The 27,087-nt window shown below is 41.3% G+C and overlaps 1 protein-coding gene and 1 non-coding gene across 2 annotated transcripts in view; both read left to right on the top strand.

Annotated features, from left to right (window-relative positions):
• PLEKHG7 (pleckstrin homology and RhoGEF domain containing G7) overlaps positions 1 to 27,087 on the top strand; it is an 80,546-nt gene that overhangs the window by 18,013 nt on the left and 35,446 nt on the right. The window contains 7 exon segments of the mRNA XM_060114240.1: positions 2,464 to 2,504; positions 7,657 to 7,752; positions 8,816 to 8,966; positions 12,029 to 12,073; positions 12,076 to 12,122; positions 12,980 to 13,081; positions 17,091 to 17,204. Coding sequence (XP_059970223.1) covers positions 2,464 to 2,504; positions 7,657 to 7,752; positions 8,816 to 8,966; positions 12,029 to 12,073; positions 12,076 to 12,122; positions 12,980 to 13,081; positions 17,091 to 17,204 — 596 coding nt within the window.
• On the top strand, positions 12,404 to 12,507 carry LOC132499615 (U6 spliceosomal RNA). Its single transcript, XR_009533859.1, has one exon. It is a non-coding gene; the product is annotated as a U6 spliceosomal RNA (small nuclear RNA).

Genomic DNA, 27,087 nt, shown 5'->3' with positions numbered 1-27,087 from the left:
CCCCCCACCCTGTTCTGGCCTCCAGCCTCACACTGGTGTCTTCTAACCACGGTGGTACCGTGTGGAGGCAGCCGGCCCAGTGACAGCAGATTACTGTTAGAGCAGATTAGAGAGAGGCGGGCTCAGGGATAAATCTGCACGTTGAACTCAGTCGTGAAAGAAAAGAACAACTGTGGTGTTCAGGACACATTCCCATGATTCTGATGGTAGCCTTTGAGAGCTAAAAGGAGACTTCAAGATCATCATCCATCCTGGTAGTTTCTAAACTGGTTTTGTTCTTAGCAGAGCTCTTTTTACAAAAGAATCCTTACTTGGAAATCCAGTCTGTAAAACAGATCCAGGTGCAGTTGTCGTGCTTGAAAATGAGGCAGGTCCCAAAGACTCACCTCCAAGGCATCCCTAGAAGCCCAGGAGAGCCTGTGACAACACACATGGAAAACCACCAAGCTCTTTCCTCATTCACATATGTGCCAAGGGAGACCCAGAAAGGAGAAGTGGCCTAGCCATGGTGCCAGCGGGTTTGTGTCAGAGGAATGGGATCGAGACTCCTGAGTCCTAACCCTGTATACGCTCCACCAACCTGCATCAACCACCCGTTACACAGGCAGCTGTGAATAAAGCATAACTAACATTTGTATAGCTCTTCACTCTTTACAGAGCCCTTTCACATCTGCTGTCCTATATGACACAACAATCCAAATGCCCAAATGAATGAACCAAGAGGGAATTAAGTGATCTACTCAAGGACAGGCCCCTAGAAATGAGAGCTAGTTCTAAACACAGCATAACCTTAAGAGGTTAGTACGTGTTCTGTGATGCTTTGCAAATGCTCTAAACTGGTTGAAAACTAAAGCAGTACTTCTCAAATACTGGTCCCAGACTAACAGCTTCAGCATTGCCTGGGAAATTCTGGGGTCCCATGCCACACCTTCTGAATTAGAAACTCTGGGGGTGGGGCCCAGCAATATGTCTTTTAATAAGCCCCCCCCAGGTGATTCTGATACCAGCTAAAGTTTGAGGACCAGCATGCTAAGGAACAAGGTCATAATTGCTGCATGGTGTTCTTTGTTAAGTTCTCTGCTAGGCATGTGTGCCTGGCATCACAGTAGATACCACGGAATAAAAGATATGCAACATTCTTCACCATATCCCTCCATTCCCTCTTCTCTAGGAGGTTAGAATAGAGTTCTCATGTCCCCATCATGGTCTAATGCAGTGCTTCTCAAGCTCTGATGTGCATATGAGTCACCTAGAGATATTGTTGAAATATAGATTCTGATTCAGCAAAACTTATTATTTAATAAAGATAATAAAAGATTAGGGATTCAATAGAGACACATTTAAATTTTCTTCTGAATACTTGTGAAGATTTCCCAAGGCCCTAAAATTACCCCTAAAGTTAGAAAAGCAGAGGAGAGAAATTTGCTAAGAGACCCCAATTATTGCAGTTCAAATTGTAAATAATATTATACCACCAGGCATTTGAAGCCTTAAGAGAGGTGAAGCAGATTTGTCTCTGAGGGAGGTTTGTCTCTAATCTCCCCTTTACAAAGGTCAAAAAGGTGGTTAGAATGAGCAGGATAATCGGTTGGATTCCAGGGTTCCAATGAGAAAAGTCCCTCAAGCACACTGATTTTTAGTAAATGCTGCTCAGGTAATTGCTTTCATCTGATGGAAGTATTATGCAGTCTCCTGATAAACTAGTAGAAACAGATGAACCTTTAAAACATCCATTTTGTGTACTGAGTTATCAGAACATCTCACCAAAACCTAAGAGATGATTCCCACGTTTTTCTGGGTAGCATTAGAGATTGATGCAAATGACATAAAAATCAAGAATCCACAATCTAATCTCTTTACTTCCTGATTATCAAAAGAATGTGTGAAAAATGACTTCCTTTTCAATTTAAAGCAACTCCTAAGGAGTTTGTGGATGGTGGCCAATAGAGATAATAAGCCCCCAACCTAAAGATTGGTGACATGGGTTGATGTGCCCCTATTTCAGGAATCTACACTCAACCACACCTGGGAGTTATCAGGCCGATGCAGTCTCTGACTCTCAAGTTTGGTCAGGCTATTGAAGTTGCATATGCTGGGGTGGATTCCAGTATAAAAATAAAGTCCTTTCAGCCCTAAAGTCCTGTGACTCTGTCTTAAAATAATACTCAACATTTTATTGCATTTTATAGATTTCTCCTTGAATGATGGGGGGGAAAGGAGGCTGAAACAGGACAATATCACCATAAGGTAGTAATAGTACACCAGCCTTTCAGTTGGAACATCACTTCGTTTACTCATCTGCATAAATATAAATATTCATCCTGTGCATTCTCAAGAGAAGGAGAATTAAAGCAGGACAAGTTCTGTTTGGCTCATTTGAAAAGCAGGTTTTGTAAGGCACTCCATTGATCTGTCAGTAGTTACTCAAAGTACTAATATATCTTCTTTAATTTCACCCACCAGGATCCAAAAAGCCAAGATGGCCTTTCTCCAGGAGAGGAGTGGTGAGTGTTGTGCATTGTCATTTTGTTTTAATTAAGCCTCCAGTAGCTAGGAAAGTAAGAAATGGCTAAAGAGCCTCTTCATCCTGCTTTATCTTTTCATGACAGCAGATGGCACGTGAAGTTTAAATTGTATCATCACATTCATAGTAGTGGATACAGAACTTGCCAAATGATGCCACTTTGTGCAGTGATACCGTGCTAATTGCCAGTGGTTAATGAGCTCTGCAAGAAAACAAAGCAATCCTAATATTGCAGTGCCTTACAGCTCCAAATTTATAACTTGACACAGCGTAGGAAACAGCTCACTCGATGAAGAAAACTTGCACAAGCGTATGCCCCAGTTTGCAGCCTGTGCCCAGTATACTGGGAACGTTGAAAAATTAATGAGATATTACAGAAACAGATTCCACAAATACACTTCTATTTCTGGGAAAGCCAGTTGGATTAGACCTAGCGGGTTTTCTTTAAATTCATTCTTGCACCCTCAATTATTGAAGAGTTATAAATTGAAATCAGTAGTGCCTGGTTCTTTCCTGCCTAGGTCAGGAGTTAGCCACAGTGAAGCCTTTCTCGCAAGCATGGCTGGGGGCAGAGGGAAGGAGTGTTCCTCGCCTCTGGAGTGGGGAGGAAGGAGAAGGACTGACTGTGTTCTCCCCACGGTACCTACACACCACAGCCAGCAGCACCAGGAGGGCCTTATGAATAGTTACTGCACTTCTTTCTGTTAAAAATCTGCCCACATGGCCTCTACAGTTGGCCACCAGTTATCGACATCTACCTTGGAGGTTCTGTGGATGCACATACATTGATACTTAACTACCATAGCTAAATTAAAAGTCCTCTGAGGTTTCAATCCCAGCTGCTCCATGTACTGCCCTGTGACCTTGGCGAAATGAATCCATGTCTCTCAGCTTCAAGTCCTTCCCTGTAAAAAGTAGGTGGTAAGAGTGGCAGCCGCTTAGGATGGTTGTGACAAGTGAGTCAAATAATGTGTGTGAAGCTCACCCCGGAGCTGGCGCCTGAGACAGTTGTTACTGGCCGTATTACTGTTAGTGTTGTTCATAACCAAGGCTTGGAAAACTGTGTGTTCCCATAATCAAGCATAGGAGTGACTTTCACATTATTTTTTCAAGGGTAAAAAAATTGTGTGAGTGTCTTACTCCCCTTGGGCTGCTGTAAAATACCACAGACTGGGTGGCTGAAACAACCAGTATTATTTCTCACATATCTGGAGGTTGGCAAGTCCAGGATTGGGGTGCCAGCATGGTCGGGTTTTGGTGAGAGCTCTTTTTCTGGCTTACCGATGGCCATCTTCTCTCTGCGTCCTCACGTGCTGTAGAGAGAGCTCTGGTGTCTCTTCCTCATCTTATAAGGGTACTAATCTCATTGTGAGGGCCCCACCCTCATGACCTCATCTACATGTAATTACTTTCCAGTGGTTTCACCTCCCAAATACCATTGTGGGGTTAGGGCTTTAACATATGGATTTGGGGACGGGGGAGAGAAACATTCAGTCCATAGGGACACAGTTGAAACATTACAAGTTTCAAATCATAAACTGTTAGTAAAACTATGATACCATTGTCATCAGAGCTGTTGCTCACCAGTCTTTCTCATTTTGCCCCTCTTTAGGGACATGATTTGACTGTTTTCCTGGCAGGTCTGAGACAGGGCCTGTGGTGCAGCCTCTCCGGGGATCCTTCCTTCCTTCCTTCCTACCTTCCTTCCTTCCTTCCTTCCTCCCTCCCTCCCTCCCTCCCTTATTTAATATCTTTATTGGAGTATAATTGCTGTACAATGTTGTGTTACTTTCTGCTGTACAACAAAGTAAATCAGCTATACATATATCCCCATATTCCCTCCCTCTTGTGTCTCCCTCCCACCCTCCCTATCCCACCCCTCTAGGTGGTCACAAAACACCGAGCTGGTCTCCCTGTGCTATGCAGCTGCTTCCCACTAGCTATCTATTTTACATTTGCTAGTGTATATATGTCAATGCTACTCTCTCACTTCGTCCCAGCTTCCCCATCCCCGCTGTGTCCTCAAGTCTGTTCTCCACGTCTGCGTCTTTATTCCTGCCCTGCCACTAGGTTCATCAGTACCGTTTTTTTAGATTCCATATATGTGCGTTAGCATCTGGTATTTGTTTTTCTCTTTCTGACTTACTTCACTCTGTATGACAGTCTCTAGGTCCATCCACCTCATTACAAATAACTCAGTTTCATTCCTTTTTATGGCTGAGTAATACTCCATTATATATATGTGCCACATTCATCTGTTGATGGACACTTAGGTTGCTTCCATGTCCTGGCTATTGTAAATAGAGCTGTAATGAACATTTTGGCACATGACTGTTTTTGAATTATGTTTTTCTCAGGGTATGTGCCCAGTAGTGGGATTACTGGGTTATATGGTAGTTCTATTTTTAGTTTTTTAAGGAACCTCCATACTGTTCTCCATAGTGGCTGTATCAATTTACATTCCCACCAACAGTGCATGAAGGTTCCCTTTTCTCCACACCCTCTCCAGCATTTATTGTTTGTAGATTTTTGATGATGGCCATTCTGACTGGTGTGAGATGATATCTCATTGTAGTTTTGATTTGTATTTCTCTAATGATTAATGATGTTGAGCATTCTTTCATGTGTTTGTTGGTAATCTGTATATCTTCTTTGGAGAAATGTCTGTTTAGGTGTTCTGCCCATTTTTGTATTGGGTTGTTTGTTTTTTTGATATTGAGCTGCATGAGCTGCTTGTATATTTTTCCTTCCTCGTTTAAATGAAAGTAGGGTCAGTTGTCAATCGGGTCTAGGGTCTCAGGAGAAGGGGCATCTCCCACCAGCTTGCCAATTCAAGGTCAACCACTACAGAGTCCATATATTCTCATACAGTCAGCCCTCTGTGTCTGTACATCCTGCATCCTTGAATTCAACCAACTACAAATGAAAAATATCTGAAAAAAATTCCAGAAATTTCCAAAAAGCAAAACTTGAATTTGCCATCCACCAGCAACAATGTACACAGAATTTACATTGCATTATGTATTACAAGTAATCTAAAGATGATTTAAACTATATGGGAGGATGTGTGTGGATTATATGCAAATCCATTTTATAAATTGGACTTTAGCATCTGAGGATTTTGGTATCCAAAGACGTCCTGGAACCAATCCCGCTAGGATACTGAGGGACGACTGTATATCCATTTTACTCCAGTTCCATGTCACCAGTGCCTACTACAAATTTCCATTCCACACTCCTCTTAGTTATTAAATTTGAGGCCCCAGAGTTAACCTTGGCTTCTTTTCTTTATCCTCCATATCCTCTCAGATACCCTTCACATCTCATTGCGTCTCCTAGCCAATGCCACCATAGTGGAAGCAGCACAGGTTCCAACAAAGGGTCTGTAACTCTAATGAGTTAATGTTTCCTCCAGGAGGACTGTCCCCTCCCTTCTCACTAGCATATCCACCAAGAACTTCGGCTAGGAGGTTGTTCAGACCCTTGGAAAGCCACGGTGATTGTCCTTCAAGACAGAGGGCTGGCGCCCCCTTTCCCACAGCTCCAGTGCCTCTTCCATTGCCTCAGCTTCTTCATTTTCCAACTGGCTGCTGATTTTTAATTTCCACAACATGCAGTCACTGTGGTTTCAGACATCAACCAAAGGCATACATCCCAGCTGCTGTGTAGGAGGCCCCCAACCAGCTCCAGGATTTCTTTGCTACTGTGAAGCCTATAAGTCTCTAGTAAGTTTCTTCTTCAGTGCCGTAACCCTAGCAGAGAAGTCAGCCACAGCCCTTTAGCACTTTCTGAACCGATTGCGGGGTCTCCTTTCAGGCACACAGGGAGCTCCCTCCCCACAACAGGTAAGCTGTGCCTTCTCTGGCTCCTTAACCTAAAGTCGGGAAAACGCCCACCACACTGCTTAGATCCACGCCAGCGTCATGTGCCCTGAGGCGGTAGAACAAGTTGAAGAACGATTTGTGCTAAATATTCATTTGAAATGCAGCCAAGTTGACTTTGGAAAGCCTCACGCTTCGGTATTTGATAGCTTCTTCCTGGTTTAGTTGGTAAAATGAGCTCTTTAAGCAGGTAAGTCATGACGTTGCACCAGGATATTGAATGAGTCAGAAAAAATTGAAAGGTCACGATAAAGTTTAGAAGCAAGTTACAAAAGGATGTATAAATATGACACCAGTAAAAATTAATTATAAATACAATCAGAAAAAGGTTTTCAGTAGTTACCCCGGGGGGAGGAAGGGGCGGTGGAGATTACAGGTAACTTTGTGTAACTTTTTTTCTTTGTGGTTTTGTTTCTCAAATTTTCTATAATAATCATATATTACCTTTGTAATCCAATTTTTTTTTTTTTTTTTTTGCGGTACGCGGGCCTCTCACTGTTGTGGCCTCTCCCGTTGTGGAGCACAGGCTCCAGACGCACAGGCTCAGCGGCTATGGCTCACGGGCCCAGCCGCTCCGCGGCATGTGGGATCCTCCCAGACCGGGGCACGAACCCGTGCCCCCTGCATTGGTAGGTAGACTCTCAACCACTGCGCCACCAGGGAAGCCCTGTAATCCAATTTTTAAACTAATATTTTTTAAAATAAAAATTATAACAAAAATGAGTCAGAGGTTCCATCCTAAGGAAACTAGAGTTTCTAGCATATCCTGGTATTCTCCAGCTGTGAATTATCACGTTAAGAAGTTGCTTTAACACTCTGGGCTTTAGTCATCTACTAAGTGAGGGGTTGAACTAAGACATCCAAGTCCCCTTCTCATGGTAAACTTCTACGATCCAACATTTAGAAAAGTTAGAATATGAGGACTTTAGGACCACAAGGTATGTGCTAGCCTGAAATCCATCTATTTGCTATAGGAGTGTTCTGAGCTCTGTCTTTTTTTTTTTTTTTTTTCTATTAGTAAAATGAGAGGTTTGCATCAGACATCCTCACCAGCCTCTCTCCTCCACAGGACATTCTGAGGTCCTGTGGGTCAGACTGTGGCTCAGAAATGGTGTTTCACCTGTTAGTGACTCATAGACAAAATGTGCAGTCTGTTCTCATGCATGTTGGACAATGAACCAAAGATGCCGAGGCTACCAAAGGTATGTTGTTAAAAGATTGAAAATTCTGTTTCTAACAATCTTTAAGCAGGGCAAAGACAAACACAAGCACATGTCTGATCTGAAAGGCTGCCTCTCCTCTTTGAAGATTACAGATTTCAGGGCCTATGAGTTCCAGACTGAAGGTATCTCATGCATTGTTTTCTGTGTGGCATAGGGTTTTTTGTTGTTTTAGCCATTATTTTAAGTTGTCAGATTATTGGCTTGTTCATAATAACAGCAAAGTGCAGGAGAGAAGCCCAGGCTTGTTCATAATAACAGCAAAGTGCAGGAGAGAAGCCCAGGCTTGTTCATAATAACAGCAAAGTGCAGGAGAGAAGCCCAGACCTGGGCAGACCGAGGTCTGCTCTCTCTAAAGCAGGGGTCACCAACCCTACAAGTCAGAGGCCCGTTAGGAACAGGACCACACAGCAGGCGGTGAGCAGCGGGCGAGTGAGCGAAGCTTCATCTGCTGCTCCCCATCGCTTGCATTACCTCCTGAACCATCCCCCCGCCCCGCCGTCTGTGGAAAAATTGTCTTCCACGAAATCGGTCCCTGGTGCCAGAAAGGTTGGGGACCGCTGCTCTAAAGCACACTGAAACCTCAGGAAAGTCATTTTACCTTAAGTAAGGTAATGGACGTGAGACCACTTTGTAGACCATGAAGCCCGGTACAAATGTTAATAGTTGTTACAACCATTCCCCTCTCTGGGCCTTAGTTTCCTCATTTACAAAACAAGTTGGTTTTGATAAGACAATTTCTGAAGGTCTCTTAAAAACTTTAAGTCTCTTATTTCATCCTTCTTCAGTAATTAATTTCAACAAGTTTTACCAGTGGAACATGGATCAGACTTCCCAGTTCCGGGTTTGGGGTTCTTTTGGTGGGTTGTTGTTTTTTTTTTTTTTTTTTTTTTTTTTGCAAAAAACTGTAAAGGACTTATGAAATTCTCAAGCATAGTTCAAAACAACATCAATTTGAATTCGTTTTCATTTTAAACTAAAAATAGCATGTCCATCCCATGCGTGGGAGGAATTGGTATCCCAAAGCCATGCAGAGAGAACTGTGGTTTGGATAACTACCCAGAGGGTTGCCTGGGACTTGCAGTGAGAAATCATGATTTGAGGGATCGCTTGTTCCTGCTGTACTGCAAGTCAAATGAAGGGTGAACAGGTCAACCCATCGAAATGTTTTGTTCTCTCTTTTCTCCCACGTACAGGATAAGACCTAGAATGAAGTCGTGGAAACACATCAAAAACTTCCTACTAATCAACTAGACTTGAGAAAGCAGCAAGAGGCTGTGTGGGAACTCTTCACGAGTGAATGCACTTATTTCTTGGACCATTTATTAGTTCTTAAGATGGTAATGCTGGCTTTAATTTTTGTAGTAGATGGAAAACACTGGTTCTTTAGGGACTTGTTTCTTTCTTCCATGCTGAAGGAAGGAAGGATGTATGGGGGCGGCTCCCCTCTTTCAGAGGATCTTAAGGAAATTTTGTTTGTTTATTTTTGGTTATCTGCAACTTGGTTTCTCTTCATTCTTTTCTTAAACATAGCCTCTTAGGATTGGGTGAGACCTTCCAGCTCCCCATGTGATGTCTGAATCTCTTCTGCCTGATTCTCACCCTGTGCTTACATACTCCTCAAGTCAGGGAGCTCACAGCCACCCTCAAGGCAGCCATCCCACCTTCGTTCAGCTTCCTCTTTTGGCTCTTATACTCCCTTATGAACAGTGGCAGGCAAATGCTTTTTATCAGCTACGGAGCCACAGATTTCCAGGGCAACCATCCACGTGTAACGCGGGGGTGGGTGGGGAGGGGTGGATTATATGGTGTGTTCACGATGTCTGTCATGTAAATGGTGCTCCTGAGGTTGTGCAGTGCAGTAGCCCTGATCTGGGGAGGCTCTGAGCAGAGAATTCCTTATAGAAGAACCACAGGGCAAAGGATGGGAAGGGAGCAAATGCCTTCTAAGACCACAGAGGAGGATGGGCCACATTGCGCCCAAGGTTGCCTCTGCCCATAAGCATTTTTGAATCCTGGCTGCTCCCTTACACAGGAAAAGGCACTGTGTTGGGAGACACGAGTTCAAGTCCTGGATCTGCCTCTGACTTGCCATGTGAACTTAGGAAAGTCTGGTCCTCCATTCCATAAAACAAAAGTTGCCGCATGCTTTCTGTAAATGTCCAGATAGTAAATATTTTAGGCTTTGCCAGCCATGTGGTCTTTATTGCAACTACTCAGCTCCTCCATTGCAGTGCAAAAGAATCCATAGATAATTTGTAAAGAAATGTGTGTGGCTGTGTTACAGTTACACCTTATTCACAAAAATGGGTAGCAGACCTGATTTATCCCACAGGCTGTCGTTTGACGATTCCTGTTCTAAGCTATAAAAGAGGGATGACAGTACCATCTCTGACTGTCTTATAACATCTGATCATTGAGATGATCAGATTAGTTTCCTTTGAAATCTATCAAGTGCTGTACAGATGTTCTTTTCTGTAAGTAATATTTATTGTGACAGTCATACTGCTAAGTACTTAAGCAAAATTTAAACCACAAAGACACTCAGAAAGTTAAAACTTAGAGACTGTATCAGGATACAGAAAACTAGCTTAAGTAAGGATCTTATTGGCCCCTGTGACTGTAAAGTCCAGAGTTGAGACAGAATTCAAGGTTGGTTTGATCAAGGGGCTCAAAAGCAAGGACAAAATTTATTTTCGTCCCTCATCCTTGCCTTCCACAATATCAGTGTCATCCTGTGGCTGGCTTCTGTTATAGTCACAGAGTGGCTGCTGTCCTTGAGGCCATGGAGAGAGTGAGAAATAGAAGGGGGAGAGAGAGAATCTCTTCTTAGCGCACTCATAGCCAAAGTCTTGATTGTCACATGCCCACTTCTGAACCAACTACCCAGATAAGGAAGGAAAGTGCTCATTGGCTTAAGATGATCACTTTCAAGGTATGAGGAAGAGTAGATGCTGAGGTGACAACTGGGATGATGTTAGGGAAGGGGGGGCACTGAAGCTGAGTGGTACCCAATAGATGCTCACTGCAGAGCAACCACCCTGTGAGCTCTGCCACCTCCCTTGCCCTAACAGACAGTACAGAACTTTCCATCCCGCTATAAGCTACATAAGCTTTTTAAACTAGCATTTTTCTGCTTAAAAGAAAGCCAATTTGAGTTTATTTTCAAATGCCCCAGTGTATTTGAAGTATATAAGTACCTCTCTTTACACAATCAATATGAATTTCCCAAAGTTGCTTGTAAATTGGAATTTTGTAACTCAGATTAAAATAAATTCACTGAAAGACTCAATGTTTTTCTTAAATGGCAAAAATTTCTATAAAGAAAATAATCTTATAACACAAAGATGATTTTTTCTAAATTTTCCCAATTTATCTGAACTAATGATTTCTGTTTCTTACAATTACATGTTTTAAATGCTTGGCTACTGACATTTCCAGACAACTGATACTTCCTGGACTGGGGGAAACTCTAAGCCAGTGGTTCTCAAAGTGTGATCCCTGGACCAGTAGCATCAGAATCACTTGAGAACTTGTTAGAAACCCATATTCTCAGACCCCATCAGATAACCTACTGAATCAGAAAGACTTGGGGTAGGTCCCACTAATCTCCAGTTTAACAAGGCCTCTAGATGATTCTGATGCAAGTTCAAGAACCATTTACTGCATTAATTAAGAAATATGGAAATGGGAATTGGAGAACGCTGGTGCTCTAAAGTCCAGTCTTTTCACACCTACAGCTCTTGAAATATTCGGTCCCTTTGAATGCTTCATCATATTTATACAAAGTATTCCTATTTCAATAAATTGATCTCTCTTTAGTTTACAGAATGAGAGGCAGGTATTCTGTGAGGATCGACTTGCTGTAGTTTTTCTCTTGTAGGAAAACATCAAATCAAGTAATGACATAGAGCCTCTCTCAGTGTTTTCATTAATATTTAATGGCTTTATCCAAATCTAAACATCTTACCAGTTATCAGGTATTAACTCATTAGTTCTCTGTTTTTAATTTCCTGAAAGTAAAGGACATTTGGGTCTTTCACAGAGAAAGGGTAAATAAGAACTCAGTATGAATGTTGTTTTGGTCTCAAGGAAGTGCTGTTGGCAAGAAGAGAACCTTGGCAATTTCTTTGGCACTGGGAGCAGAGAAAGCCCATCTGAGCAGATTATGTTCAGCAGGAGTGTTGCTGGGGCTCACACAGCAGCAGCAGCTTCATACAGAAGAGCACATCTCCCGTATGTTCTGTGGGGGCTCAAATGTCATCATTTGTGTTGAGCACACCTCTTAACGACTGAAAATACTGATCTCCAAGTTGTTTTGTAAAATTATACTCAGGAGGTTTATGTTTAATGTTCTTGCAAAGGGCAAATATCAAAATTGACAAACAAAGTAATGTGCTTTTTTTTTTTTTTTACATTAAAATACCTACAGACTCATGAATATCTCCTGGAGTGGATTTATGGAGACTTCTTGCAAACCTGGAGGAGTTAAGTCAGGTGAGCCAAAGTAGGAAGATTCCAGTAGCCATGTGTTAAAATTCACCAGAGGACAATGAAAATTCATGCTTAGTCTGTTCTTCTGGCTTGTATTCCATATTGGAACATGGAATATGGTTTCTTCCATAGTTCATCCCCATTTAATCTTATGGTTGGAGTTCAGGTTAATAAGAAGGAAACCTACACATCCATTGATATCTTTCCAATAGATGGCAGTTATTAGTTAGCGTTCAGTAACATTTTTAAAAATTCTTCCATGGCTATTTAAGAAAGTAAACATAGTGCTTACTTCAGCAGGACATGTACTAAAATTGGAGCGATACAAGGATTAGCATGGTTCCTATGCAAGGATGACACAAAAATTTGGGAAATGTTCCATATTTTCTCTAGAATACAAGCTCTGAACACCTTCTAGAATATGCTCAGGAACCCATCTTGTTCACTGCTGTATCCAGAAGACCTTGAACAGGGCCGAGTACATGGGAGGACTCAATAAGTAATGTTGAATACATGAATTTCCTCAATAAATGATGTTAAATACAAAGAAGAATTTCCTAAGATCGCCGTGATCACCATAAATGTCTATTCTCAAATGAATGTTCTTTCTCACATATATTATAAATAAATAATATCTTTCCTCTAAAAAAGGAAGTGAGGTACCAACAAGAATTCATTTATAAGAAAAGCTTATAAGAAAATATATATTGGAAAGAAGAGGAAAATAAATCTTTGAATTTTGCCAGGAGATAAATTTGAAATGGAAAACATATGTGAGAATGACATTTGAAGTTCATCAGATTTTTATTTCTTACCCCTGGAAGTATACCTACTCTTGTTTTCTTTCTCTCTGGCCCTAGACAAGCTTTGGTTTTGTGAACAGTCTTTTCCACATCTTCAAGGACTATGTCGACACTTCTGAGACTTTACCATCGTTGGATTTCATTTCTGTGCTCACAAAGGTAAGATCCTTCTGGGAGATCTCAGCTTCTATGTGATAAATTCACCTACCTCTCAGGATAGTTGTTTATATCTCCTTAATCGTTGTTATTGTTGTTCCTGGGAAGGTTCCACCTGCACCCTCCCACAAGGGAACTATCCCTTTCCCCACCAATCAACATTTTCAGAAATAACTTGCAGAATCTGTTTCTCCATTGTCATCTCTCCTGTGTGGGTTTTATTAAGACAACAATCTGCATGCATGGAAAAGCCATTTCCAAGTCTGGTTTTCAAATGACTTCAATTTAAAGCTGTATTCATGGCAGTAGTTTGTGTAGGCTAATTACATGGTTCAGTTGTTCTTCTAACAAAAGTGCCAGGCTTTCTGAAAGGAACAAAATAAACCTTCAAATCCATTAACACCCTTAATAAGACTTCTGTGTGTGAAAGGAGGAGAAAAGAGGAAAACCTGTACCCGTGGTCTGATAAATGCTATTTTTTTTCTTAAGTGGGTATTTGAACCTCTTCCCCTACTTTGAGCTTTTTAATTCAGTCCCTATCTATCCTCATTTAGCAAGATTTAAATGGTTACAATCTACTTAAAAAAACATAGATTGAGGTTTATTGAGCACTCACTAAGTACTTATGTGTGGGACTGATACCCTGTGCACAGTAATGTGCAGAATTAGACACGCCCCCTGCTTTGGGGGAGTTTTCAGTCTAGTGGGGAAGAAATTAATCCAATGATGACACTAATGATTATATAATCAAATTGAGATCAATGCTGGGGAAAAAAGGAACATAGATATTATGAAGGAAAACTTCTAGGTTGGGGCAGATGGTGAAGTAGTTACAGACAGGAAATTCTTCCTGGGGCGATGATGCTTGAGGTGAGATATGAAGACGAAGGACAGTTTAACAAGGCAAAACAGGCAAAAATTAGGTAAAAGTGGGGAGAACTTTCAGTGACCTTCGAAAGCAGATTAGAATAAGAAAAGCTTTGAAAAACAAGAGAAAGAATGTAAAGCGTTGGGAATTACCTAAAATCTCAGACTCTCTCAATTCCTGTAGAGTCAGAAATTATCTTTTTTTTTTAGGACCATCACATGCTATACATTTTTTGTTTTTGTTAGACAAAGGGGCAGAGCCCTTAGTAAGTTACATAATGGACATGAATATTTGGATGTGAACTGGTTCAAGGTCTGAAGTCCCCTTGGTTTTCTTGATAATTTCTTTACTCCGTCAAAGGCTAGGACAACTGGCGGGATTTGCTCCACTTGGCTCTATCCATCTCCTTGGATCAGTGGACTAGCCTGGTCATCCTCTTCTCATGGTAATGGATGGAAGCACAAATGAGCATAAACACCCATTATATTGGGTGTTTCATTTTGTGGCTCTTGCTTGGGACATAGAAGCTGGTGGCAAACATATCCGGGAATACTCATCTAAAGGCTGACATCTTGCTTGGGACATTAGCACCAAGACCTGGCGTCCTAGAATTTATTTTTAATGTAGTTTTTAGTAAATAGTCTGTAGAAATATCAACTTCTCATCAAAACACGTAAGTTGTCTTAGTCTGCTCAGGCTGCTATAATGAAGTGCCACAGACTGGGTAGCTTATAAGCAACAGAAATCAATTTCTCACAGTTCTGGAGGGTGGAAGTCTGAGATCAGGGTGGTGTCCAGGTCATGTGAGGGCCCTCTTCCAGTCAAAGACCTCTTACTGTATCCTTTGCATAGTGGAAGGGGCTAGACAGCTGTCTGGAGCCTATTTTATAAGGGCATTAATCTCATTTATGGGGGCTCCACCTTTATGACCTAATCATCTCCTAAAGGGCCCACCTCCTAATACTGTCACATTGGGGGTTAGGATTCAATATGTGAATCTGAGGGGAACACACATATTCAGACTATAGTGTAAGTGCACTTACAGCCTACTAAAGCATAGACGCTTTGCTGAAAGTCAGTAATAATACCCACATATGAATGCTTCCTGTTACGTTACAGATGTGTAAAGATGGGCTGTAAAAGTTTTTCCTAACTTTAGAAAGGCCTACATGAGTCAGGTTAATTTCAGTTATACCACAGGAACAAACTCCAGATCTCAGTGGCTTGGTTTCGTATCTCACTTATGCTCTGGGAGCCCTGCTGAGGGAGCACCCCCCACCTGGACTGTTACCAGTCTCAAGGGCAAAGGCGTAAGAGACTGAGGTAGAGCTCTCACTGACTCTTCAAGTTTCTGGCCTGGCTGTTCACGTTTCATCGGCCTCAGAAAGTCACATGGCCAAGCTTAGCCTCAGCGGAGTGGGCATATATAGGCCTCCCCAGGAAAGGGAACTGGATGAGCAGTGATAACAGTCTACCACGGGTCTCACAAGAAGCTCACCAGTGGAAGATCGGGACGTTTGTTATCCACACAAAAGCCATCTGAGAAGTCTCTGAGAAGGAAGCTGAGGCTTGGAGAAGTTACATCACTTGGCCAAGTTCACATAGCCAGTGGGTTGTAGAGCTGCATTTCTAAGCCTGACTGTTTATGGTCTTCACAGCAGGCTCCTCGTAATGGCCTTTCTCAAGCATCTCAAGGTGACCTGTGAGAAGACCTTCTGTTTATTTCCAAGCCCCCAGCTATCACCAACCCCCCAGGAAAAACTTAATTCACATTATTGGCTTTCAAATGACTTCTTCTTGAAGGCAAAACTTGACATTTCCCCCCATAGCGTTTTGTCCTCTGAGGTCCTATAGCAAACTAGTTTTCTAGGGTTTTGTTCTCTCTGCCTTCACGACTGTCCCGTCCTTTCCTGGCCTGTTAGGCTTGGCCTGCTGTCTCTACTCACTGCAGTTATAATGGTACCAGCAAGTGTGTCGTCCTTCTCCCATTCACCCCATTATGACACTATTGGAAATTCCCTGATGGGACCCATTACTCATTATACTAATTAATAAACCTATCAAGGAACACGTAGGCTTAGCAACGTGATAGGCACTATGGATTCCTCAAGAGAGTGTCTGCCAGTTAGGAGCCAGAAGCATTGGTGAAGAGGAAAGAATAGCTGTCATTCCCGAGACAGACACTTAACTGAGATGGTGGCATATTGGGCAGTGTGCTCCGTTTGACCATTTGTATACATATGAATTGGCCACTTGCCTCATGTTTAAATAAATTTGATATGGCTTATGAATGTGTAGTCATTATAGCAAGTTTAAGACATTACATACGCATAATGAAGAAAGAACACAAGTGTTAGACTGGGTAAGACTAGCACATAACACGCACGCTACGAAACTACATTTAGTAGAGGTGCCCCAAATTTGACTCTCTGTTTTTAGAAGCTGGAAGGAGAATTCAGTATGCAGATATTTTTTTTTTTTTTTTTTTTTTTGTGGTACGCGGGCCTCTCACTGCTGTGGCCTCTCCCGTTGCGGAGCACAGGCTCCGGACGCGCAGGCCCAGCGGCCATGGCTCACGGGCCCAGCCGCTCTGCGGCATATGGGATCCTCCCAGACCGGGGCACGAACCCGTATCCCCTGCATCGGCAGGCGGACTCTCAACCACTGCGCCACCAGGGAGGCCCAGTATGCAGATATTTTTGAGGAAGATTTAGTGAAAGGTCAGATGTTGTTACTTTAATCACTTACTACAAACACAAGCTTGACACCAACAACATGAGCAGTGAAATCAAAGGAGGCGTTTGTTATCAGGTTCCATGCAGCGTGTGTAGGCCTCAACAAAGCATAAGTGCAAGTAAAGGGTGAATTAAATCAATATGTCCTAAATAGAATTTTCTTTATGGGCAAAAAGAAAAGGCAACTTATTGAGGAGTTAACTGTTTATTATGGGGATATCGGGTTTTTTTTAAACAATGTTTATTTTGAAGATTACCTGTTGCTATCCATGCAGTCATAGCTCCTACTTGATAATGGTGCCTCCTCCGCTTTCCCTGTTCTAGTTGCTGATAGAAGTGAAGAGAAAGAAAGTCTGTCTGTGCTCTCTTTGCTTCCATTCATTCTCCCGCTGCCCTCCTCCTCTTGCAGTATTTCCAAGGAAGCCTGTGTCAGAGCCACCAGACCTACTGCCTGAATTACTCAGCTGCTGTCTTTTATCTTGAGAGTCTGAGGCAGAGAGAGGACTTCGGAATTTATTTAAAAGTAAAGTACCAGGTTATTTTCTTTTATATTTTTCCTGAGACTCTGTGGATATAACAGGTACTAGGGATTATTAGACCCAAATTAAATGGGAAAGAAGGAAAATAAATGATCAACCATACATTTTAACTACAAACCTGCTTTCCTTATAAAGACATCATCCTCTGCACACTTAGGATTTTAAATGGTGCACTTCTGGAAACACTGATCATCTAATGTACCTCCTGAGATTTTGGCTGGAGCTTTACAGTGCTTTATTTGTTCATTGGTTTGTTTTTGGAAGGAATTGGTGAGAAAACTAGAGTAGGAACTGAGGCTTTGTTTGTGACTAGAGGTTTGGCTCTTGCAGGATTTGGCCCCAGCAAGGTCCTGTTGCACAAAAGCTGGGCGCACGATTTACCTTGTATTCTGTGTGAATGGTGCTTCCTGGAGGACGTCAAAGCACACAGTGTAAACACTGCCCCTGAAGTTGTCCAGCATGGTGGCTATGGGTCCCAAAGTGTCATTAGAACAAGGAATCTCTGCTAGGGACCTTCATTGTTTGCTAATAAGTAAAACCAAAAAGAATTTTCCTTGACTTCCCTACTTCCTTTAACCCCTTTTTGACATGTCTTTAGTCTGAAACGTACCTTTCAGCCTTTCAGTATTAATGCCAGAGCCCTTTTCATGACCCAAGATAATGGTCCAAGCCTTTCCAGAAAACCAGCTCTTCCCTGCAGCTGCAGGAAGCACCTGCCAGAGCATCACCTCAGAGTTGGGGGAGGAATGGCCACCACACACAGTTTCCAGCAACTTAGCTGTGAATCGGTGCATCTTTGCCATGGCCAGGATGTGCCAGGAAACCTGGGCGTGGCATGAATGATCTTGGAAACAGACTTGGCTCTATTTTTGTAGCTTCAGCCTTTCAGTGTTTTCTTTGCTACTCAAACCAAAACCTGAAAGCTCATTAGATTTCCAGGGTATGAATAATCTTGTTGCAAAAGTTTTCCCTGGAAGCTTATAGATGAGACCCTCGCCAAGCCCCCAAACTAGGGAGAATCCAGGTTCATTCCTCTCCCTTCCATGCTAGGGCAGAGAATAATTTAACAAGGCTCAGACATTGTTTTCAAGTAACTGGAAAATCCTGTAACAACTGTGACACAAGTTTACATTTATATATAAAATATATACAGCCTCCAAAAATATTTAGGGAAAGGAATGAAGGATGCACTGTTGTAATGATGACATATGATACTTTTATAATGCATAATGCTTTGCCAAGCACTTTCTCAAACAACTCTTTTTTTAAAATAAATTTATTTATTTATTTTTGGCTGTGTTAGGTTTTCGTTGCTGCATGCAGGCTTTCTCTAGTTGCAGCGAGCAGGGGCTACTCTTCATTGCAGTGTGCGTGCTTCTCATTGTGGTGGCTTCTCTTATTGCAGAGCACAGCTTTAGCCGCACGGGCTTCAGTAGTTGTGGCACGAGGGCTCTAGAGAGCAGTCTCAATAGTTGTGGCACACGGGCTTACTTGCTCCACGGCATGTGGGATCTTCCTGGACCAGGGCTCAAACCCATGTGCCCTGCATTGGCAGGCAGATTCTTAACCACCACTCCCCAGGGAAGTCCCAATACCATACTGTTTAATGACTATAGCTTTGTAGTATAGTCTGAAGTCAGGGAGTCTGGTTCCTCCAGCTCCATTTTTCTTTCTCAAGATTGCTTTGGCTATTTGGGGTCTTTTGTGTTTCCATACAAATTAATTTTTTTTCTAGTTCTGTGAAAAATACCATTGGTAATTTGATAGGGATTGCATTGAATCTGTAGATTGCCTTGGGTAGTACAGTCATTTTGACAATATTGATTCTTCCAGTCCAAGAACACAGTATATCTTTCCATCTGTTTATGTCATCTTTGATTTCTTTCATCAGCATTTTATAGTTTTCGGAGTACAGGTCTTTTGCCTCCTTAGCTAGGTATTTTATTCTTTTTGTTGCAGTGGTAAATGAGAGTGTTTCCTTAATTTCTCTTTCAGATTTTTCATCATTAGCGTATAGGAATGCAAGAGATATCTGTGCATTAATTTTGTATCCAGCAACTTTACGAAATTCATTGATGAGCTCTAGTATTTTTCTGGTAGCATCTTCAGGATCTTCTATGTATAGTATCCTGTCATCTACAAACAGTGACAGTTTTACTTCTTTTCCAATTTGTATTCCTCTTATTTCTTTTTCTTCGCTGATTGCCGTGGCTAGGATGTCCAAAACTATGTTGAATAATAGAGGTAAGAGTGGACATCCTTGTCTTGTTCCTGATCTTAGAGGAAATGCTTTCAGTTTTTCACCATTGAGAATGATGTTTGCTGTGGGTTTGTCGTATATGGCCTTTATTATGTTGAGGTAGGTTCCCTCTATGCCCACTTTCTGGAGAGTTTTTATCATAAATGGATGTCAAATTTTATCAAAAGCTTTTTCTGCAACTATTGAGATGATCATAAAGTTTTTATTTAACAATTTGTTAATGTGGTGTGTCACACTGATTGATTTGCAGATGTTAAAAAATCCTTGCAGGCCTGGGATAAATTCCACTTGACCATGATGTATGATTCTTTTAATGTATTGTTAGACTCGGTTTCCTAGTATTTTGTTGAGGATTTTCATGTCTATGTTCATTAGTGATATTGGCCTGTAATTTTCTTTTTTTGTAATATCTTTGTCTGGTTTTGGTGTCAGAGTGATGGTGGCTTCATAGAATGAGTTTGGGAGTATTCCTTCCTCCGCAGTTTTTTGGAATAGTTTCAGAAGGATAGGTGTTAACTCTTCTCTAAATGTCTGGTGAGCCATCCCATTTTTAATTTTCTAGTTTCTAGTTGTGCCCTTTTTTCCACTTAGAGAAGTTCCTTTAGCATTTGTTGTAAAACTGGTTTTGTGACAGTGAATTCTTTCTGCTTTTGCTTCTGTGTAAAGCTTTTGATTTCTCTGTCAGATCTGAATGAGAGCCTTGCTGGGTAGACTATTCTGGGTTGTAGGTTTTTCCCTTTCATCACTTTGCATATATCATGCCACTCCCTTCTGGCCTTTAGAACTTCTGCTGAAAAATCAGCTGATAGTCTTATGGGGATTCTCTTGTATTTATTTAATATTTTCTCTTTGTCTTTAATTTTTGTCAATTGGATTACTGTGTTTCCTGGCATGTTCCTCCTTGGGTTTATCCTGTAAGGGACTCTGCACTTACTGGACTTGGGTGACTGTTTCCTTTCCAGTGTTAGGGAGCTTTTCAGCTATTATCTCTTCAAATATTTTCTCAGGTCCTTTCTCTCTCTCTCCTCCTCTGGGACCTCTGTAATGCAGACATTGGTGTGTTGGATGTTGTCCCAGAGGTCTCTTAAATTGTCCTCATTTCTTTTCATTCTTTCTTTTTTATTCCATTCTGTGGCAGTGATATTCCCACCACTCTGTCTTCCAGCTCATTGATTCATTCTTCTGCATCACTTATTCTGCTGTTGATTCCTTCTAGTGTATTTTTGCATTTCAGTTATTGTATTCTTCAACTCTGTTTGGTTATTTTTTATATTTTCTAACTCTTTGCTAAAAACATGTAACTTCTCACTTTATATATCCATTCTTTTCCCGAGTTCTTGTATCATCTTTATGGTCATTACACTGAACTCTTTTCTTGGGGAGATTGGCTATCTCCACTTTGCTTAGTTGTTCTTCTGGAGTTTTATCTTCTTCCTTCGTCTGGAACATATTCCTATGCCAACTCATTGTGTTTAAATTTCTGTTTGTATTTTTATGTATGTAGTAGCTTAGTTACATTTCTCAGTCTTGGATAAGTGATCCTCTGAATGGGATGTCCTATACGTCCCAGCAGTACACTGCCCTCTCATCAGTCAAGGGCCAGGGACCAACTGGTCCCAGGGTAGGTTCTGACCTATGTTTGTGGACTTAGTTCTGCAGGCTGCAGGATCGTAGTTTCCTTGCTTCTGGTGTCTGACCCCTGGCACTGCTCTAGCTGTTATGCAGGCTTACTGGTGGGAGGGGCTGGTGCCTGCTCACCGGTGGCTGGAGCTGTGTCTTTGCCCTCTGGTGGGCAGGGCTGTGTGAGGGGGTGTGGCTAGAGGTGACTGTGGGCTCAGGATGACTTTAGGCAGCCTGTCTACTGAAGGCTGGGGCTGTGTTCCCACCTTGTTGGTTGTTTGGCCTGAGGCGTCCCAGCACTGGAGATTATAGCCTGTTGGATGGGGCCAGGTCTCAGTGCCAAGGACCCAAAATGTCTGCCTCCAGCCAGAGTTCACATAGGTCCCCGCTATGTCCACCACCAGCTTTTACGACTCCAGAGAGATCCACGGCCACCCCTGCCTCCCTAGGAGACCCTTCAAGACCAGCAGGTAGGTCTGGCCCAGGCTCCTATGGAGTCACTGCTTTGCCCTGGGACCTGGTGCACACGGGACCTTGTCTGCACCCTCTAAGAGTGGAATCTCTGTTTCTCCCAGTCCTGTGGAGCTTCTGCAATCAAGCCCTACTAGCCTGCAAAGCCGTATGTTCTGCTGACGTAGGGCTCAGAGCTCTCACTCCGGTGGGAGAACTTCTCTGATATAATTATTCTCCAGTTTGTGGGTTGCCCACCCGGGCAGTATGGGATTTATTATATCGTGAGTGCACCCCTCCCACTGTCTCATGTTTCCTTTTTTATGTCTTTGGATGTAGAATCTTGTTTGGGTAGGTTCCAGTCCTTTGTATCAATGGTTGTTCAGCAGTTAGTTGTGATTTTAGTGTGCTCGTAAGAGCAGGTGAGCTCAGTGTCCTCCTACTCTGCCATCTTGTCTCCTTCTACTCCTTGGTCAGGTTTATTCCTAAGTATTTTATTTTTTTGATGTGATATTAAAAAGGATGTTTTTAACTTTCCCTTTCTGATATTTCATTGTTAGTGTAAAGAAATGCAACAGATTTCTGTATGTTAATCTTGTATCCTGCTACCTTGCTGAATTTATCAGTTCTAGTAGTTTTTGCGTGGAGTCTTTGGGGTTTTCTATATATAGTATCATATCATGTGCCTATAATGACAGTTTTACCTCTTCCCTTCCAATTCAGATACATTTTATTTCTTTTTCTTGTCTGGCTGCTGTGACTAGGACTTCCAGTACTATGTTAAATATAAGTGGTAAGAGTGGACGACATCCTTTTCTTCTTCCAGATTTTAGTGGGAAGGTTTTCAGCTTTTCACTGTTGAGTATTATGTTGGCTGTGGGTTTGTCATAAATAGCTTTTATTAGGTTGAGTTATGTACTTACTTTGGTAAGAGTTTTTTTTATCATGAATACATGTTGATTTTATCAGATGCTTTTTCTGCATGTATTGAGATGATCATGTGGTTTTTGTCTTTTCTTTTGTTGATGTGGTATATCACATTGATTGATTTGCATATGTTGAACCATCCTTGTAACCCTGAGATGAATCCGGCTTGATCATGGTGTATGATCTTTTTTTATGTGTTGTTGGATTTGGTTTGCTAATATTTTGTTGAGAATTTTTGTATCTGTATTCATCAAGATATTGGCCTATAATTTTCTTTTCTGATAGTGTCTTTTTCTGGTTTTGGTATCAGAGTGAGGGTGGCTTCATAGAATGAATTTGGGAGCATTCCCTCCTCTTCAGTCTTTTAGAAGAATTTGAAAGGATTGGTATAATTTCTTCTTTGTAGGTTTGGTAGAATTCCCCTATGAACCCATTTGATCCTAGTCTTTTGTTTGCAGGGAGTTTTTTAAATTACAGATTCTGTTGCACTTCTAGTGATCAGTCTGTTCAATTTATTTATTTCTTCTTGATTCTGTTTTGGTGGGCTCCATGTTTCTAAAAACTTGTCCATTTCTTCTAGGTTGTGCAATTTGTTGGCATATATTTGTTCATAGTATTCTCTTTTTTACTTATTCTCTCTCTCTCTCTTTTTTTCTTTTTTTTTTTTGTATTTCTGCGGTATCAGTTTTCCTCTTTCATTTCTTATTTTGTTTATTTGGGTCCTCTCTTTTCTTCTTTTTTTTTTCCCCCTGCATGGTTTTGTGGTCTCACTCATTGATGCCTTCTGTTTGCAGTGCCCTGTCAAAGCCTTGGTAGTATGGAGATAGACAAGGATAGCGAAATGTTTAAAAGTGGAAGTTGGGGCCTCCCTGGTGGCGCAGTGGTTGAGAGTCCGCCTGCCGATGCAGGGGATGCGGGTTCGTGCCCCGTCTGGGAGGATCCCATATGCCGCGGAGCGGCTGGGCCCGTGAGCCATGGCCGCTGAGCCTGCGCGTCCGGAGCCTGTGCTCCGCAACGGGAGAGGCCACAACAGTGAGAGGCCCGCTTACGGCAAAAAAAAAAAAAAGTGGAAGTTGTGAAGTGAGAACGTCAGACACTAGAAGTCAGACGGGATCACTGACCCACCACTTATGGGCTGTGTGACTTTGGGCAAATTACCCAACCTCTCTGAGTCCAATTTAATGGATTATCCTACTTTTCCTCACTGATTTTTTTTTAATATTTATTTATTTATTTTTGGCCACATTGGGTCTTTCTTTCTGCATGCAGTCTTCCTCTAGTTGCAGGAAGCAGGGGCTACTCTTCATTGCAGTGCGTCGGCTTCTTATTCGGTGGCTTCTCTTGTTGCAGAGCATGGGCTCTAGGCATGCAAGCTCAGTAGTTGTGGCTCACGGGCTCTAGAGCACGGGCTCAGTAGTTGTGGTGCATGGGCTTAGTTGCTCTGTGGCATGTGGGATCTTCCCAGACCAGGGCTCGAACCCGTGTCCCCTGCATTGGCAGACAAATTCTTAACCACTGTACCACCAGGGAAGTCCCGTCTCTTTTCTTCTTGATGAGCCTGGTCAGAGATTTGTCGATTTTGTTTACCCTTTCAAAAAATCAGCTCTTGATTTTATTGATTTGTTTCTATTGTTTTTTTATTTCTATTTTATTTACTTCCTCTCTAATATTTATTATTCCCATCCTTCTGCTGACTTCAGGCTTTGTTTGTTCTTCTTTTTCTAATTCTTTTAGGTGGTAAGTTAGGTCATTTGAGATTTTTTTTTTTTTTTTTGAAGAAGGACTGTATCACTATGAACTTCCCTCATGGGACTGCTTTTGCTGCATCCCAGAGATTTTGTTTGGTTGTTTTTTTTGTTTTGTTTTGTTTTGTTTTTTGCAGTACACGGGCCTCTCACTGTTGTGGCCTCTCCCGTTGTGGAGCACAGGCTCTGGATGCGCAGGCTCAACGGCCATGGCTCATGGGCCTAGCCGCTCCGTGGCATGTGGGATCTTCCCAGACCGGGTCACGAACCCATGTCCCCTGCATCGGCAGGCGGACTCTCAACCACTGCGCCACCAGGGAAGCCCTGTATGGTTGTGTTTTCATTGTCATTTGTCTCAAGATATTTTTTAATTTCCTCTTTGATTTCATTGTTGATCCATTGGTTTTTTAGTAGCCTGTTGTTTAGTCTCCATGTAATCATTTTTTTCTCGTTTCTCTTTCTATGGTAGATTTCTAGTTTCATGTTGTTGTGGTCAGAAAAGATGCTTGAAATAATTTCTGTCCTCTTACATATGGTCAGGCTTGCTTTGTGTCCTAGCATGTTTCCTATTACTTGTTTTCTCTATTTAGGAGCTCCTATATTGGGTGCATATAGGTTAACAAGTGTAATGTCCTCTTTTTGTATTGATTCTTTTATCATTTTATAGTGTCCTTCTTTATCTTTCTTTATGCCCTTTGTTTTAAAGTCTATTTTGTCTCATATGAGTACTGCTACTCCCACTTTCTTGTCATTTCCATTTGCATAAAACACCTTTTTCCATCTCCTCACTTTCAATCTGTGTATCCTTCGCCCTAAAGTGGGTCTCTTGTAGGCAGCATATTGTAGGCTCTTGTTTTATTATTTAATCTGCCACTCTTGTTTTATTATCTAATCTGCCACTCTGCATGTTTAGATTGGAACATTTTGTCCATTGACACTTAAGGTAATTGTTGATAGATATGTATTTATTGCCATTTTAAACCTTATTTTTCAGTTGATTTTGTATTTCCTCTTTGTTCCTTTCTTTTTCTTCTTGTTTTTCCTCTTGTGGTTTGATGATTTTCTTTTGTGTTATGCTTGAGTTCTTTTGTTTTGGGTTTTTCTGAATCTGTTGTATGTTTTTGATTTTTCGTTGCCCTGTTTTACAAGTATGTTAACCCATTACTATATCTACTTGCATTAGACTCATAGTCATATAGGTTCAACCATATTCTGAAAAAAGTCTACATTTTCTTACCCCTCCCCCCACATTTTATGATTTTGATGTCCTCTTTTATATCTTCATGTTTATCACTTTGCTGTTTATTGTAGTTATCATCGCTTTCACACACACGCAAAATAATTGTAATCTATATACTGGCTTATTTAAGTGATTTATTTTCCCATTGTGATTTTCTCATTCCTATAGATTCTTCTTTTCTATTTGGAGAAGACCTTTCAATATTTCTTTTAGGATAGTTTAGTACTGCTGTGTTCTTTTAGTTTTTGTTTCTTTTTGTCTTGTTAGTTTTGAGAAATTCTTTATCTCTCCTTCTATTCTAAATGATAATCTTGCTGGGTAGAATATCCTAAGTTTCAGGTTTTCCCCTTTCTGGACATTGAACATATCTTTGCACTCCCCTCTGGCCTACAACATTTTCTGTAGAGAAATTAGCTGAATGCCTTATGCAGCTTCCCCTTTAACTAACTCTGTTTTTCTCTTTAGAATCCTCTCTTTAACTTTTGCTATTTTAATTTTAATACATCTTTGTATAAGTCTGTTTGTGTTCATCTTGTTTGGGACTTTCCTGTACCTGGATATCTGTTTCCTTCTTTAGTTTGGGAATTTTTCAGCCACAGTTTCTTCAAACACATTTTTGATTCCCTTTTCTCTTCTCCTTCTGGGATACCTATTATGTGTAGATTGGCTTGCTTTATATTATCCCATAAATCTCATATATAGCTTTCATTCTTTTACATTTGTCCTTCTGTCTGCTGTTCTGATTGCATGATTTCCATTATTCTAATTTCTAGATCACTTATTTGTTCCTCTGCATTGTTTAGTTTGCTATTTATTGCCTTTAGCTTGGCTTTTGTCTCTGCAGGTGAGTTTTCTAATTTTAATTGGCTCCTCTTTATAGTTTCTAGTTCCTTGTTACAGTAATCTGCATTCTTCTCAATAGCCTTTCTTAATTTCTACAGTTTTCTTTTTATTACCTCCTTTTTGAACTTGGGATCTAGTATTATAGACTGGTCTGTTTCATTGTTTGTTGGTCTTTCAGGGGCTATCTCATGTTCTACAAATTGGGAGTGATTCCTCTGCTTTTTTAAAAAATTTAATTTAATTTTTTTACATAGCAGGTTCTTATTAGTTATACATTTTATACATATTGGTGTATATATAGCAATCCCAATCACCCAATTCAGCACACCACCACCCCCACACACACATTCCCCCCTTGCTGTCCATACGTTTGTTCTGTACATCTTTGTCTCCGTCTCTGACCCGCAGCCCGGTTCATCTGTACCATTTTTCTACGTTCCACATATATCTGTTAATATACATTATTTGTTTTTCTCTTTCGGACGTACTTCACTCTGTATGACAGTCTCTACAAATGACTCATTTCTGTTCCTTTTTATGACTTGAGTAATATTCCATTGTATATATGTACCACATCTTCTTTATCCATTCGTCTGTCGATGGGCATTTAGGTTGCTTCCATGTCCTGGCGATTGTAAATAGTACTGAAATGAAGATTGGGGTGCATGTGTCTTTTTGAATATGGCTTTCTCTGAGTATATGCCCAGTAGTGGGATTGCTGGGTCATATGGTAATTCTATTTTTAGATTTTAAGGAACCTCCATACTGTTCTCCATAGTGGC

The sequence above is a fragment of the Mesoplodon densirostris genome, chromosome 11 (assembly GCF_025265405.1).
Source record: "Mesoplodon densirostris isolate mMesDen1 chromosome 11, mMesDen1 primary haplotype, whole genome shotgun sequence".
NCBI classification, from domain to species: domain Eukaryota; kingdom Metazoa; phylum Chordata; class Mammalia; order Artiodactyla; family Ziphiidae; genus Mesoplodon; species Mesoplodon densirostris.
This window is presented reverse-complemented; position numbering and strand designations above follow the sequence as displayed.